Genomic DNA, 16,955 nt, shown 5'->3' with positions numbered 1-16,955 from the left:
AAAAAAAAAAAAAAAAAAAAAAAATCAGACTCCTTCAATGTTTGGCTTTCAACGGCTTTAGTTTTAGACAAGTAGACAAACCATTCTATTTGCGACAAGATCTTTATAGAAATCTGTGCGTACAGACACACTACTATAATTCAGAAATTAAGATAAGACAAGAAGGTTTTCCCTTCATTGCAGATTATTAATAGTGTTAATCGTTTGCTTCTTTGAAAATGTCCATCCATTCCCATGCTTTGCTTTGTGACAATAGTCTGTATAGTCTGTGGCTGTGATAAATAGCTCAGATAAAAGGGAATTGCCATAACTGGCCATGCCTGCAGCCAAAAGTCCATTCTATACGTGATATTAGACTTCAGCTCTCTACTGATTCCATGATTTGATTCCTACCAGGCTGATTACATAGCTTTCCTGAGCAAAACCAGTAACACAAAATAATGTATTTTTAAAGAAAACGATTAGCGGAGAGATTCAGCGACTGCGGGCTAACATTAGGAGGTCAAACCCTTCATTCTGTTACGTCAAAGTGTCCCATACACAGAGGCACCACGTTGATCCGTTTACCTGCTGCTTTTTCAGAAGGATATTCACGCTGGTGAGGTCCTTCCCATAGTCGTCTGACTGAATCTGACTTTCCAAACCGTGGAGCCACTTGTCCAAATCCGCACAGCTCTGGGTGAAAAGTTCAGCTTTGTTGGCATCAAAAAGCCTCTGGGCTTTCATCTGTGTCGTAGACTCCAACTCTTCCCACATTTTATGTAAGGCTGTCATCTTCTCCTTCACGACGACCTCGGTTTCTGGCTTTTCTGCAATGAGCAGGTTTCCTTCCTACAAAATAGTAAATTAAAGTTTTACAACTTTAATAGCAGCCACAGACACACTAAGCTGAGATGCCCTGGTCATCCGAAAACCAGAAATAACCCGAAATATGAGTCTAATAAAACCTTTTAGAAACCTGCATCAAATAGAGATGGTTTATGCATTTTGTAAAACAAACTCACATTATAAAGGGCAGTATGGTTATTTTTTTTTCCTGCTCTTACGTTGTCTGAAACAGACGCTGCGCTAAAGAACAGGAATAAGCAGTGCAGGAGGAAGCGAGCCTGGTACATGAAGTGCAGAAACAAATGTGCAAGCTTTACCAGATAAGTAAAGTTTGCTTAATTGTTCCCTTGAGAAAAAAACATTTTTTTTCCAATTAACACAAATGGAGTAACCCTCTGCCATCAGAACTTGGCAGGGAAGCTCAATACATCATAAATTATGTGTAAAGAGGTGTCTAATACATTCCAAATAAAAATGATTGTACCTTTTCAATTTTGTCCAGCCACTCCTTATTGGATGCCAGTTCTGCCATGAAGGCCTGGTGTTTCAGCCACTTGCTGTGCAGATTCCTGGCTTCATCATAGGACATGTCACGGGCCGTGAGCATCTTCTCGTTAATCCACAGAGAGAGCTGGGAGGTACAGAAAACATGTAATTATTCACAAATCAAAAACAGTACTGTATTAACCGACAAAGTGCTGATCTAGTGAAATAACTTGTGCACATTGGCTGTCTGTACCCAAAAGCATATAGTAATTACCAAACAGGCTAAACCTTGCCACGGGGTGATCTAGCAGCATATATATATATATATATATGTCAGGGGCATTCAATAGCGAGATAGAGGCTTTAAGAAATCCTGTAAATGAACAGATGCTGTCATATGGTGTTTAATAGAAACGTGATGACCTATCAATGTTATTCTCACAAATCTCTAATAGCAACATCTGTTGAATTTACAAAGTCAATGGGCACATAGGTCTGATACGTGCATTTACTGATCCAGCGGTCACCTACCTCCTGGAAATCCTGGAGAAACTTTTGCATCTCTTGGTTATCCTTCAGCCGCATCAAGAGATCATTTGCTGCCTCTCGATTTCTTCTATGTCTGTACAGGAAACATGAGCAAAAACAGGCATGATCATCACCAAATTGTTTTGCATCCCTTACAACATAGAACTAAAGGGAATGCCGCCTGTGAAAAATAATGCATTTGTTTAAACTGCTTTTCTTAAACACGGACCTGTCATCAATTGAATCGACTTTCTCTTGAATCCTGTCAGAGTTGATGTTGCCGTCTTTGACCAGACGTCTCCCAGTTTCTACTACAGCCTTGATTTTCTCCTCACTGGCATCCATTGTGGTCATGAAATCTTCCTGCTTCTTGATGGCCGCTTCTGCGGCTTCCAGGTTATTGGGCATTTCGGTATGCGCCAGGACATATTCCTGCATTAGCAAAAGGAAAAAAATAGTATATAAAAAAAATAGTAAAAAAAACAAACAAAAAAACCTTACATTAAAACAGTAATTTCATGAGTTCTGGTGACTTAGCAAAACACCGTACCTGGTTATTAAGAAATGCTTCTGCCTGCTTTGTATCTCTCAGGAAGAGCTGATAAGCGTGGGACTGAGACAGAAGGTTTTGCCTGTTCTCCCACATTTTGTGAAGCTCATTCCATCCGGTATCAAGAGCCTGGAGACGCTGATGTAAGAACATGTACTGTGCATCTGTTTGCCCTTGTGTTACCATCTCCCCCATGTCCCTCATTTTCTGGTAATCCTCCTCGTAATTGTAAATTTCATTTTTAATGCTTTCATGCTGAGTAAGCAGCTTTTCAGCCTCAGCCAACGTGTTTGGCATATCTTCTGAGGCAATAGCCGTTTGGGTTCTGGACAGCCAAGACTGGAAGTCATCTAACTCGCGCAAGAACTGCTGCAGCTTGCTGGCTTCTCCTAAAGACTCTTCTCTGGTCTTCAGAGTGGTTTTCATTTCTTCCCAAACATCGTTAATTTCGGCGAGTCTGTCCAATATTGCCTGAGCCTGGTCAGGGTGTTCAGCTTCCAGTTTCTCTGCCTCTTTTTGAAGATCAGTTAATTTAGCCTCAATGGCAGCCAGGTCCCGTTCCATACCAGTCAACTTCCTCTGGAGAGCCATGACTCCAGCAAGGTCATTGCCAAGCTCTTGTGTGGATTCAATCACCTTTGTCTTCTCTCTAATCCAGGACTTGGTCTCATTGCACTCAAGATGGTAGTTCTGAATGCTCAGAGCGGAGTTAAGTGCATCCTTTGTTCTGTCAACTAGCTCTCTAAATTGACTCCATCTATAAAAAAAAAACAAAAAAAAAAAAAAACAAGACAACGTCACATTAAGCACATATCAAGATTAATTGAAACACAAACAAAAGAAAATAAACATTAAACCCTCCAGTTTTAGATGATGGGCTTCTCAACTAACCTGGTGTTCAGCTTATCTTGCTGTGCTTTGATTTCTCTTTCACTTGGATGTCCACTATGAATCAGCTGACGAGCAATTTGGTTCACAACAGCCACTCGTGAAGCTTGATTGTTCATTTCTGGCTCCAAACTTTCAAATCTAAGATTAAAGCAGTTTGAGGTTAGTAAATGTATTTAAATAAATATATATATAATATATATATATATGAGCAAACATTTAAAAAAGATGGTCACCTGTGCTGTATGACCTCCAGATCTTCCAGTTTCTCAGGGATTTGCATGTTGTTTAGCCACTGCTCCTTCTCATCAATCCAGAGTTCACATGCATCTGCTTCACTGAACATCTTGTACAACGTAAGGGCATCCTGCAGGGCCTGTTTCCGGAGCCGTGACAGTTCCGCCAACTCTTTGTACCGTTCCTCCATTCCTGATAACCTGCTCTGCACTTCTGAAGAATCAAACTGGTCCTCTGGTAGAGCCCCAGCCTGCTCATGGAGGGCATCAATAGTGGACCTGTAATTTGCGATTTCTTCGGCAACATCCTTGTGCTTTTTCACCAAGGACTGAGTGGAATATTCGTCATGGCCAACATCATTGCTTGACACAATCCTCAGAATGTCTACCATCCAGGCATCAATGTCATCAGCATCCGCCTGAAACTGATGGAAACTGGATGTTTCTTCCAGACGCTTCTTTCTTATAGCAGACAACTTTTCAAGGTTAGCCCATTGCTCCTGAATATCAACAACTCTCTCCTTTATTTTTTCAGATCCGAAATGTTCTTCTGCAATCATCTCCTCGCCTTCTTTTATGGTCTGTAGTAAGTGACCACTGCGTCCACTCATTTCATCTTCAAACGCTTTATGTTTGCTTAGCAGACGGACAACACTTGTCAAGTCCTTTCCATAGTCATCGGAAGACAATATCTGCTCCTTCTCCCTAATCCACCCTTCCTCTTCTGCCATTTCCCAGAAAAACTTCCAAAGGCGCCTGGACTCTTCCAGGCGCGACCTTCTTTCAACGGCCAACTGGCATAACTCTTGGTAACAAAACTCCATATGAGCCACACGATCCCGGATAACCTGAGGGTCACATGGTTTATAACCTGCGCAGAAAATTTAAAACATAATATGTAAACTTGTGGATTGTTACATGATGCATTTATTACGTTTGTTTGAAATGGAGGGTTAAGATTCTATAAAACCGTTAATTTGGTAGAATCTTAACCCCTTAATGACAAAGCCCGTACATGTACGGGCTCAAAATGCATTGTTTTCAATGGGTTTAGGAACCGCCCATTGTCCTTAAGGGGTTAAACCTCGATTTTATTTATCTCAACCCAAATCAAATCTGACTACATACATTATGCCTGTGATTGCAAATGATTATTTATCAGGCAGTTAGAAAAGACAAGTATAAAATAAAAACATTATATAAATAAAATGTTTAGTTTTTTGTTCTGTGGTATTTTCCTCTTAGTAATCCATAATATGGAATAAGTGGCCTACTATGAGATGACTAAATCCTCCCAAAGAGTCGTGTTTATGGGTAATAAGGAAATATTCAAAGCAAGAATAAGCAAGAGGACAACATCTCTGTTGAGGTTTGCAAGATGATCATGAAAGTGGGTAGATTTAACATATTAAGAGAAAGGATTATAAAGGTTGCCGGGAGATTTGCTCATGGCTGCTATGCCCTGGCTGCAAACACAAAAGGCATAGTGCCCAGACTTTAACTAGCTCACTGCTGAGAATCTTTAGCAATCTGCCCAGTGTAAATGATACATGAACGTGAATGCTGCATTTGCTATAAAACATTAAACAGACTTTACCATCCCCTCCTGCGGCAAATCTCTGGGCAGAGGCGTTCACTGCTCGCACTCGCTCGGCCTGAATGGAAATGTCTGCCTCCACCAGGGCATGTTTCTGCAACAGGTCCTCCACTCCCAACAAATGTTTCCCATAATCTTGGGACAACAGTAGCACCTAAAGCGACACAAAATACATCAGATTAACACAAAGCCAGAAATGTTGTGTTGAAAACGCATGTAGTAACTGAGAAAAAAAATGAATGAATAAAAACATCCCAGTACCTGGTATTCTGAAGGTTCTTAATTTGCACTGGCTTCTTGTGAACCCGCACACTAAAGTGTATCGTTAGGCTGTAACGTGTTACTAATTACTCATCTCTAATATCCCTTTCAAGCAGGTGTCATTAGTGTGTCTGACTTCCATTAACTGGACCCCCACGGGTCACCGCAAGAACCTTTAGTACGTCATTTCAGAAAACAATGCATTAATGGGACATTTGTAAGGAGAACGAAACTGTATGTACATTCTAAATTACAGACTCGCATTTCTAGAAGTAAGTTTGTTGGCATCAAGATTGATGAAGGTTCGCAGTAACTTACAGGACCTGCTTGCATCTACTCAACTAGTGAACAACAAGGATTCTGGAGAGGTAACCATGATAGTAGAGACTCCCATCTAAATTAACCATTTTAACCGCCATAATAACAGGCGAACTATACACCTGACCTCTGCACAATGCTCAGCGGGGAACTATAGGTAGTAGAGGATCAGATATCAGTAGTAGTTCAGAGCCCATTCTGCAGGCCTGCTGGGATTTGGCTCACTGGCGGTTTTAGTTTTCCTTCTTGCGACGTCATACAGGGCAGCTTTATACATTGAAAATAAGAGATAGTAGTCAACTTTCAGTGTTCCCTTTTGTGGTCCTTTCCACAGGTTGTACAGGTTGCCATAGTACGCAATGACCTTGTTCTAAATTTGTCACAATAATACAGACATAACATTGATTTTGGTAATGAAACTTGCCAGGCTTGTTCTCCCGTATGGTCAATAACACATTCTAACGTCGTATGGTGTCATTATTATTATGACATACCTTCATTTCGTCCATCCAGTCCATAATGTAGAGCATTTCCTGGAAAACTTTTTGCAGCCCAAGGTTCAATTCCAGACGCTGTCGTCTTGCACGAAGCAGCTCAAGGAGATACTCCCATAGTCTGATTACGTTGTCTTTGCGGGCAGTGATGCGTTTTATGTCATGGTAGTTTTCAGCTTCCAGTTCTCTTGCTACGGCTACCACCGCCTGAACACGCTCTTCATAGGCTGCAATGTCTGTTTCAATGGCTTCGTGTTTCTTAGTCGCTGCTTCAACAGCCGGCAAGTCAAATCCAAAGTTATCCTGAAACATAAGAATCAGGTCAAACATCAAATTCTCCACATAAACTCGGATGAGGGCATATTTCAGGTAGAACCTGGGGGATTTCAAGATGAAGGATTTATTATGGTTTAGAAAAACTTCAACACACTACTCAGTTCAGCATTGAAATACTTTGTTAAATATGTAGCCACAATCTAATAAGTATTATCAAAGTTTCCATAGTTTTACAGAAATATTTTTGTAAAGAGAAATTATGTATGGGAAAATTCATAACCTTTGTTAGTTTTAAGTAATTCCCAAAGTGCGCCTGTGTAAATTGGCAGGTGACACGTCTGATGGATATTAATCATGTGATGAGAACACAAAGCAGTGTCAGGAAGATGGCTAGTTAACGTGGGTAGCCCGTGTCATACCTGTGACACCAAGCGTTGATTTTCACTGAGCCAGGTCTCCCGCATAGCTGCCTTGCGATCAAACCTGCGGGCTAGCTGTTCCAGTTTCTCCTGTCTGATCAGCTCGTTGCGGAGCGCCAGTTCTCGCTCATGCTCAGCTTTTTCCAGTCGTTCCCAGGCCTGACAAAGAAAAATTTGATGTTTTTCCTATTAAGAATCTTTCTATAAACCAAAAGGAAGCTACATTATAGACAGCACCTTACACACCGACTTATGTACGATTAGAAGCCGTACTGAGCATTGCCACCTGTTCCTCAGAGAGAATTTAATCAGGAACACGTTACGCAGTCACAGGTAAAACGCTCTAACTCATTGGAAGCTCCTTTAAGAACCTCAGATTTTGAAAAGTTATCAAGCAATTCTGGACAGGTGAATTAACAGTTCATCGGGAAGATCCTGGAGCATTAATGGACACAGCAACATACTATTAGTTACCTTGTTGATGTCTGAGATGAGTTTGCCTTCCCTCGGCATGTACACTTTCTGATTATTGGCCCTCATTTTACTTTGAATGGTGAAAAGCAGCACTTCCAAATTTCCTTTCTCTGTGAACCTAGAAAGACATCATAGCATTCAGGAAAGCACACAGACACCTTGAAGAGGGCCACTGCACAATTATAAATTCAAATGAATACTTCAACCAGGTGAACAGACTTCCCAGCTGTAAAACGTTATGTTGGGCCTTAGGTGTTAAGACTCCATGGTAAAAAGGCAAGGTCAAATGTTGACCAGAAACGTTCCCTATGAGCACTGCGAAAATGTGTTTTATTAATAAATATGCGCCACAATTTTAATAAATAATTGCTTTTTTTGGCTAATTACCTTTACAATATAAAACTGCAGAGTATGCTTCCTATTTACTCTTCTTGCGTTCTCAGGAGGTCTCGTTTCTAACTCTAATAAGTAAAGAATGCCTACACCAACTCACATTTATAAAATGTATCAGGTCCATGGAAAATGGACTCCAAAATGCATTACAAATATTATATTTTTTGGACATGCTCGGTAATTTGCAGTTATTTCAATACTCGCTTACTTCGGTGGCTTTTCCACTGTACGATATGTGTTGAATGCCTGAAGCTGCTGTTGCACACCGACCAAGGAGTTTGCAAACTTCCGATTGTTCAAGATAATTATGGTTTGTTCAATCCATTCCAGGAGGTCAGAGGCCAGAGATTCATACTTCTCAATCATTTTCTCAGTTTCGATAGCATTGTCCAGGACCTGTGAAGACGTGCGATATCCTTAGTATTATCTACAGTTTCATTCTGACCATTATTTACATATAAAGTCTTGCCTGTTGAAATGGTTGATTTCAGAGGCAACACTGTTGCCAGAGAGGACATGTTTCAAGATTACTACTTTATCATTGCGTTTAGTTTACTTACTTTTCCGATACGTTTGCCTTCCACGGCCAGAGCCTTCATCTTAGAAAAGTAGTGGTAATATGTTACAACGTACGTAATGATGGATTTCTCATCAGGGTGATCCACGCTGATATCTACATGACAGAATAAAGAAGCAATGTAACAACCACTTCCCAATAGAAGAGCTTATTATAACAGAAGCTCCCTAGTTATAGAAGGATTTTATATAGGTTTACATTTTTCTATGTGTGGGGACAAAGTACATTAACTCTCCCTTGCTAGCATACAGGTGATTTTATGCTGCAGGGCCTTTGGGGATTAAGTCTGTCTCAATTGTTTTTTCTTCATTCCTTTTTAATAGTACAAGGGTGTAAGGATTACCCAGAAACACTCCTAAAAGTATAAACTCTTTAGAGTACAGCACTGAAAATATCCCTGGTCTGTTACTGAAGCCTCGATCTCTGGGCTCTCACGAGGCACGACAACCAGGGCCTACAATGTCCTGTTGCTCAAATAAGACACAAAACGAGACTGAATCGGATGGAAGCGTAAAGTTGCCGGAATCAGGTTAGTCCGCGTGTAACTATTCAGTACTATGGTGTCAGAGCTACATACTCACCCTCTGGGTCCAGAAGCTTAGTAAGGCCAAGATGCTGCTCTGCCAGGTTGAAAGCATTTTGCAGATTGTAGTGTGCATTAGATTTCTTCAATTTATCAAAGTCAATTAAGTCCGGCCTATGGTAAAAAGGACAGAACAAGTGTGAGAAGCGGACGCTTTAAAAGTGGAATCTCTGCATGGTAAGAACTCCGTGGAACATCTGAACGGGAAGGCTGCTGGTGTCCCCAACCTCTGCAGCTGGATCCCCCAGCTTAATAACACAGAGGGGACCATAAAAAAGGCAAATGTTTATTGCTGAATGCCCCTAGCGCATAATTAATTAGTTAAAATAATATGACATTAGGGGGATGTGAGATCGCTGTACGTACCTGTGTTTATGGATGAGTGCGTTGAACGCCATGCCATCCCTCCAGCTCGTGGTGAAGTTGTGGATATTCACATTCGGGTAACTGGAACACAACAAAATTGCAAAGGAACAGCAATCAACGAAATGCTGTATTTAACAGTACGATATAGACATACATTATTTGAAATAATCCGGGACCAGTTTACCCAATTCTGTTAGCAAAAAATATATAGCCAATGCCCACTCTCGACAAACATAACTAAGCTTTTACTAGGCAGGCCATACCTTGTTAGATCCCATTGCTGATTGGCAATCTTTACTGTGCCCAGAGTCATAACTTTATAATCGATAAATAAAAAAGTTTAGGGGCAATTTAACTTTAGGAAGGCACACGGCATGCAGGCAAACTGCTTACATCTAATCAACGTCTATTGTGATTTGAATCCCTTCAGTATTATTGGTATAGAACCTAATTACATTGTTAACATTGGCAGGTGATGTTGAGGTTGGTTTTGCCATATCACTAACCTTTCATACGCAGTTTAATATAAATGATGTTTGAAAACCCTACATGAGGTTGTCCACATTCCACAACAACTGATGTATGTGATAATAAGCACTGTATTGGAGCTTTAAACTGCCAGATGTTTTTAAAACACTAAGTCAGATTCTTACTACGTCTTTCTGACATCACTTCTTGGCCCCTGGCAGCTGTTAGGAAATATTACAGACACTCCGGGGAAGGGCCAATTCACAGAGCAAAAGTTGAAGGCATGGTTGAAATTGTAACTGTTTGCTTCGCGTTTGGGTAGGTGCGCCTATTAAAGAAGGTCGTATGAATTCAGTGTTACTGCATTCCCTGGGGCTTCCACACAAGGCAATTCATTCGATAATGTTTAATGAAATTAATTTGTAGCTCCCATTAGCGAGCAGTTCCTGGACTTTGAAAACCAAACGCTCACGATGCAGATATTAACAAGTATAATGTTTAATAAAGAATTTGTTTTCCACTCAGTCTAGGTTGGAATCATTTCCATACCCAGGCGAGCGGTCCGGTTTGCCTTGAATACATATTGCATGGGCTAGCATGGGTATGAGTAACATACATTGATCCAAATGCACCATTGGTTTTTGCACTGGAGCCATCTGTACCCGTATACAGAAGGGGTAGAGGAACGATCTATTGAGCAGTACCTCCTGGAAACGTGGCTAAAATACAGCCCTTAAAGATAACGCTTCCATTTTTATACGTGTGCCTTCACAGATTGATTATTCTAATTTATCGTGGTCCTTGTTTTCTTAAGAACGCAGTCGGTTATGTGCAGTGGGCTAATCCAGTTACGGTGGGACATGTATGTGAGAGAGCACAATTGTTTCTGTGAAAACTCTGTAAGCAGATCTTTTGCGGTAATCTTTTAATCCCAACTCACCCAGCTGTCTTCATCTGGCACCATAAAAGCAGCGCATCCTTTGCAGATTTTTTCTCCTTGTTGTCCTCGGTTTCCACGCTAATATCTTGAATCTAATATGAGAAATTATAACGAGTGAGATAAAGGCATTCCCGTTAAATGTAGCGTATATATATGGAATACTGCGGTAAAACAATTTGAAACGTTGGTGTATGTGGGAATTTAGCAGGAACTATGTTTATAAGGAAATAAGATAATGGGATATTGAAATGTCCCCAAATACTATTTTATAAACACAGTCAACAGGTTTATTTTTATTTAATTTTTTTTAAATGTATTTTAAGAAGAGGACACTTTCTGGCAACCTAGTTTTCATGTACAGGATTGACACAAAAGCTCCGTTACTCGGGGTGAGAGGTACCTGGAATCTGAGAATGATGGTCCAGATAAGTCCCAGGATCAGTCTGTGATTTCCATCAACAATGTCATGAGATCCCATGTTCTCCAGATGAACTCTTTGTTCTTTCAGGAACTGCAGGGCTTTGTCTACATTCTCCAAACAATGTATACGCATTCTTCCCTTGGTGGGTTTGGGCTAAAATCAGAAGACAAATGCCAATAATATATATGTTAAGTTATAAAGAACAATAGGCAGGATGTTAAGACATCCTTCGACAAACATTCAGGCAAATTCCATACATGATTTATCACCCATGTGTGTCAAAAATGTAAGAATAAAACATGTTGGGATAGTTGTAAATGAGGCAAGCCATTTTACAGGATAAAGTCCATTTAAAAGCTGGTTTTAATGACAAATACTCCAGTTTTATGATTTACTTCCAGTTCCCCATCGCTATATCTTGCCATCTGTGTATTACTGTACACATGTATTCCAGCATGTATGATCTTTAGCAAATTTGCTCAAGATAAATGATCCACACACGAGGGCAAACACCGCAACAAGAGAAAAAAGTCTTATGTCAAACTCAGCTGACCCAGAACTCATGACAAAAATCCCGTGCCCCTTTCACACAAGATACATAAATCACACAGTGACAAAACATGGAGGTCAGTCGGAGAGCTTATCTGATTCTTACGTCATAACGCCCATCAGATAAAGAACAGGTCATTGTAAGTCACTTTTAAAGGTTACATTAAAATGAAAGCCTTCAAATACATGTAAGTGAAACCATAAATAAAATCCAAAGAACGCAGGTTAGGTGGATAAACCTTTTTATTTCACTATAGTAGAAAAGGCATTGTGTTGTTTGGGATCTCCAATACAAGAACGGGCAGCCAAGGTAGAGATCATTGGGAACAAATATGGAGAAAGCATAATGGCTGCAGATGGCAAGCTTCGGAACGGGCTGAAACCCAGTATCATACTAGAAATCACTGCAGTGTAAAACCCTTGTGTAGTGTGGATATTGGCAAGTCATTCACAATAACGGGCAGCAATAAAATCTTAATGATAGCCGGGGAAGGATAATTTAATGCACCAAAAATTGTAAAAGGACAGCTTCGCCAACAAAGAACGCATAGTAAAGTACTTTGCAATACACACTCATTAAACCTGTAAAGTGTTTTCGTAGCAGGGGGTCGTGTGTCTGACCAACACCATGGACAGTGGCTGTCATTAGAACATGTAAGATCAGGTAGGAACGAGAATATTATGTACCCACTTTCACCAAGAATTTAATTGGCTAGCAAATGTTATATGAAGTGTAAGAATGTGCGATAGTGTCACGGACCGTGCTGCGTTGGTGAATTATAAAGCAGAGCCAATGACCGAGTGGCCGGATAAAACACATGTAATGGTATAGCGAAAGAAGGGAGAAACGTGAGCTACTGCCGCATGGATAGATTGCAGAGGAATGGTAACCGATTCTTCTCATGTTCTGTCACCGACTCCTTGGACAGCCTTATATCAGTAATAGAGCTAAGATACGTAGTACTCAGCCTCTTAACAACAGTGTTCATAAGAGTCCCGGAAAGACCCTACAAGGAGTAATGATCAAATATGCGTTCATCTTATATAAAAACTAACATTTAAAGACACTTAAGAACGATGACCGTTCGGAACTTGACTTGATCTTTGCATTCTTCACTCAGTGACTACGATTTGATTAGAGTTTACGTTGCAAATTTAAAGGGACAGTCGTACCTATTCCTTTCATTACAGAGAACAGAAGCAAAAATGGCGTCTGCTCTCCCTGTATCTCTCCAGAGTGAAAAGATTGTGAAGCAGAATCATTAAACTTTCTATGCTAGAGTTATCTTCCTTCATTTCACCCTTATGAGGACTGCCAGATACAATGTAACTGCTTCTTTAACCACCTGTAGTTTCCCATGCGTCTGTGTAATGTTTTACTTGCCGGATCGAGTTTTCCGAGAATCAACGGCAGACAACTGTGGAGTTAAGTAATGTATGCCATAAGAAACATTTTCCGTAAAAGTAAGAGGAAACACCCCCTGATAAGACCTGTCCTTCACAATCTCTTTAGGTTGAATGGTGACCCTATGGCAAACACTGAAACAAGGAAAGTTTTGCTAAATAAATTACAGTGTAACAGCATGTGTTACATTCTAGGTATGAAGGTAGAAGAAACTGTTTCCCATGGATAAAGTACATCACATAACTCAGTTCAATGTTTTTCAAACATTGTTCCTTATTTAGGAAGTTTAGGTGGTTTTAGGTTACGATGCCAAATTTGTTAAAATGTGCCTTTTCAGCATTATTAAAGATGATCTGCCAACTACTTTAAATGGCTTGTAACATATGTAACTTATAACAATGTATTCAAAAGTTTGACCTGTGATACTCTCATTTGTTACTCAGATGGGGGCCGCCTCCTGACATTCTGTCCACGGACCCTTGTGGCTGGGCTCAGGGGCATCAGGCCTATTAAGACTAGGTGCCAGAAAAGCAGTTTCTTCTAGCATATATAACACCATGATAACACATATAAGCCTAAAAGTAATGCACAAAGCTCTTCTGAAGACAATTACGATTACTGGTGTGGTAAGAGTACTTACAAGTCTTTCCCCGGAAAGAACTTCCAGCAGTTTGATCAGCATTCGCCCATCTCGAAGGTCTGTGTATAGATCGGTAATTCTGCACGACACGCGTGCCAGGTGTGAATTCACCCATTTCGTGAAAGTCTTCTTCTGGACAGCTTCACGTTCATCTGCAAAGAAACAGAGACGGTGATTAATATGTATTTAAAAACATCACAAATGAAAAGCGCTCAATGATTCGCATAATGCAGGCCTGGAGAAATCTGGGAGCCAGTTTGATATTTTTTTTAGAAAGAAGTTCATCCAAACATATCACTATAAAATGGCACAATGTTACGAGCCAGATCTAAAAATCTAGGATCCATGGCTACCCGGCTCCTGGGATTAGTCAAGCCCTGACATAACGTAACACCAACTACAAAGGGAGCTGCACAAACGTCATATCACACGGCGGAAAAGATTAGGTACAGTGAGAACGTGCAACTTACAAAGTCATTTTCTGTAGACGGTAGGCTACGGACAAAGTGGGGTTAAGACCGGCGGCACAGAACATACAGGTAAGCAATTAACACATTGTTTCCAACTCTCTCCTCCGAGGGGTTAAGACAGATGGACAACAAAGCGAAGCTAGATCAGCTGGAAAGCGGAAATAGACTGAAGGGCTGTGACATAGATTCATTTATCTGTTATCTTAAAGAAACACTAGGAAGGAAGCCCCCCCCACAGGCATCCTTAAGACAATTCGATGGGTATTCAGGCCCCATTTCAATTACGCATTATTGAGCACTTTGTTATTATATCTTAAATCTGAATACAACGCCCAAAAGTCCCTTCTTATCCGATTAGTACAGACTCTTTGCGTACCCAATAGAAGAGCGCTGGCTCATGTGCGTGGCACAGACATTTTAAAATAATCAAATCATTGAAATAGTAAAGACTGCTTGCTTGACTTAAATCGCTTACTGTTCACATACCAACATGCCAACACACAGCCGGTGACAATATAGGTCACGCGGTGTTTACGGAAGAACACGTTAGGTTAGTATGAAGAAAGCAGCGTGGGCAGAAGGCAGACTTGCCATACGTGACAGCAGTTCTTGGCACAAATATGCTTCTGGCCTCAGAGCAGCAACACAATACTTTCAACAAGATGACAGCCTTTCCAATGCAGCACCTTGTCTTTATAATCCCGAGTGCCCACATCCGAAGAGCTCTAACTCAGCCAGGAAATAAGTGGCAACAGGGTCTGAAATTAATTACCCCATACAGTGCAGATTTAACCCATTGTGTTTACAAATGTTCCCACCCCTCCCCCAATCGGGCACCATCTTACGGGGGACCAACTGAACCCAGCGACCTACATTGATGCAAACTTAAAACACACCGACCACGCTCAGCCACACAAAGGTACATCCAGACATGCATTCAGCTGTCAAACCAGGGCAGAGAATGTGCAGATTACGCACACACATGCTGAACACCCTTGGGCTCCAATTAGTGTATGACGTGGGCCGCTCCGATAGCAGCAATGGGCCACAATGTTTAAGTGACCCTACATACCCCGCAGCTCCCAGGTATTAGTGAGTGGGGAGTGATCCGAGGCAGGCTGATCCTTGGCCAGCTCAGAGACTACTCCATCATTGATAGTCTCGCTTCTCCTGATACCCCCATCCTCAAGTGTTACGCTTGATGCAAAGCCAATACCTCTGCGTCCTGGGACATTCTAAACGTCTGATTTTATCGCTGTATTTTGCATGACGTTTGTGTTTCTGCGCTGCGTTGCAGTCTGCCTTGTATGCAACGTACATTCTGCTAAATAAACTCAATCAAGTGATCCAAGGCCAATAATCTGTGTACACACAGAGCTATTTCATTTATTATGTGGGTATAATGTGCACCATATTTGCAGAACAGTCATTACTAATCACACCGTGTCTGCCTGCATCATATCCATGTGTCTAAGTGTAACATTAAAAGATACACGTTACATGCTACATATTTACTGTCAGGTCATATATTCTTTTTTGCTCCACAAAATACATCAAGATCCTCTTGACACAAGACAAAGGGCATTTTGCATTAAACAATCTACTGTGAAAAACAGACCTGATAATTATTGCGATTACCGAGATGAGCAAAAAGAGGGGTAATTAACCCATTTCTACCCGGGAATGAACAGCAGAATCCGCCATCCACAGAACCTTATCACACAAATACACAATTACAGGATGCGATGAAAACTGCCACCTAAACAAAATAAGTTTCACTCCGAACGATGTGAGATTCTCTTGAAGTCCTCCGGAAGTGTTTGTTAAAATAGTAAACAATATCTGCTTGCCTTACGTTGGAAGGTTCAGAGGATAAATATGCAAACCGGATTCAGTGCACAGGTGCATGAAACCACTACACTGAAAAACTCTGCAACAAAGCCATCCTATTTACTACAAAGTCGCTACAAAATGTCACAGCCCCCCCCCTTGGAAATTCTGCAGAATCCCCGCGTTCGGCACATGATATTCTGATAACCAGCGGCAAGGATTGTTATAGCATGGATGAGGCTGGAAACGGCAGCTCTTTGGTTAAGGAAAACTCTTAACAACTCGAGTTGCCTCCATCCCATTCATGATATCAATGAGGGTAGTGATATGGAGTGAGGGGAGTGAAGTTTAGTTTAAAAGCACATCCTTACAAAGGCTGCCTGAGCCAATAAACATTATTTTGGTATTATAAAGGGTGTCTAGAATCCCCCACTGGCCATGTCTGCTCAAGACAGCGAAAGTAAGATGACTACGCGTTGATCACGGCATTTACAGTCAGTGTCCCTATTCTGTGTATATTACTCAGCTTTTTCCCCTCACAGCTATGTTAGGAAGTCCTCTTCATTCATTTATACCTAACATTTCATCAAGAAAGACCTGACAAACACACAAAAATGTATGCAAATACAGCAACACTATGACTAAGCTCCGTAACGAACCACAGCGGTTGCGAGAAGAATAAAATTTCAAAATGACAGTAAACGTGAAACCGATAATCACTTAATTGTTAAGGAACCACGCCATGATGTAAAAAAGAAAAGAAAATGAAAACCAAAACCGAAGGTTTCCAATGAAGGTAGCCCAATCTCTGGCTTCTTTCCACCCACCTTTGGTTTATACATACTCTCCTTTCCAGCTTCAACATGCTCTCCACCTCAGCTTATTTATCTGAGTAGGGCAAGCTCAGTTTATTTCCACTTTTTGGCCTAACAAATAAGAATAAGTTTAGGGTGTCCCC

General features: G+C 40.9%; 1 protein-coding gene across 2 annotated transcripts in view; it reads right to left on the bottom strand.

Moving 5' to 3' along the window:
- SPTBN1 (spectrin beta, non-erythrocytic 1) overlaps positions 1 to 16,955 on the bottom strand; it is a 76,245-nt gene that overhangs the window by 18,425 nt on the left and 40,865 nt on the right. For both annotated transcript variants that reach the window (XM_053460211.1, XM_053460212.1), the window contains 18 exons: positions 13,698 to 13,849; positions 11,083 to 11,256; positions 10,683 to 10,774; positions 9,275 to 9,355; positions 8,907 to 9,022; positions 8,309 to 8,421; positions 7,957 to 8,144; positions 7,356 to 7,473; positions 6,882 to 7,040; positions 6,187 to 6,489; positions 5,114 to 5,267; positions 3,517 to 4,387; positions 3,284 to 3,421; positions 2,393 to 3,149; positions 2,072 to 2,274; positions 1,846 to 1,936; positions 1,313 to 1,459; positions 568 to 831 (listed from right to left, as the gene is read on the bottom strand). In XM_053460211.1, the coding sequence (XP_053316186.1) occupies positions 568 to 831; positions 1,313 to 1,459; positions 1,846 to 1,936; positions 2,072 to 2,274; positions 2,393 to 3,149; positions 3,284 to 3,421; positions 3,517 to 4,387; positions 5,114 to 5,267; positions 6,187 to 6,489; positions 6,882 to 7,040; positions 7,356 to 7,473; positions 7,957 to 8,144; positions 8,309 to 8,421; positions 8,907 to 9,022; positions 9,275 to 9,355; positions 10,683 to 10,774; positions 11,083 to 11,256; positions 13,698 to 13,849 (4,121 nt within the window). The remainder of the gene's footprint in view (positions 1 to 567; positions 832 to 1,312; positions 1,460 to 1,845; positions 1,937 to 2,071; positions 2,275 to 2,392; positions 3,150 to 3,283; positions 3,422 to 3,516; positions 4,388 to 5,113; positions 5,268 to 6,186; positions 6,490 to 6,881; positions 7,041 to 7,355; positions 7,474 to 7,956; positions 8,145 to 8,308; positions 8,422 to 8,906; positions 9,023 to 9,274; positions 9,356 to 10,682; positions 10,775 to 11,082; positions 11,257 to 13,697; positions 13,850 to 16,955) is intronic.

Source organism: Spea bombifrons, chromosome 3, assembly GCF_027358695.1.
Source record: "Spea bombifrons isolate aSpeBom1 chromosome 3, aSpeBom1.2.pri, whole genome shotgun sequence".
NCBI classification, from domain to species: Eukaryota; Metazoa; Chordata; class Amphibia; order Anura; family Pelobatidae; genus Spea; species Spea bombifrons.
This window is presented reverse-complemented; position numbering and strand designations above follow the sequence as displayed.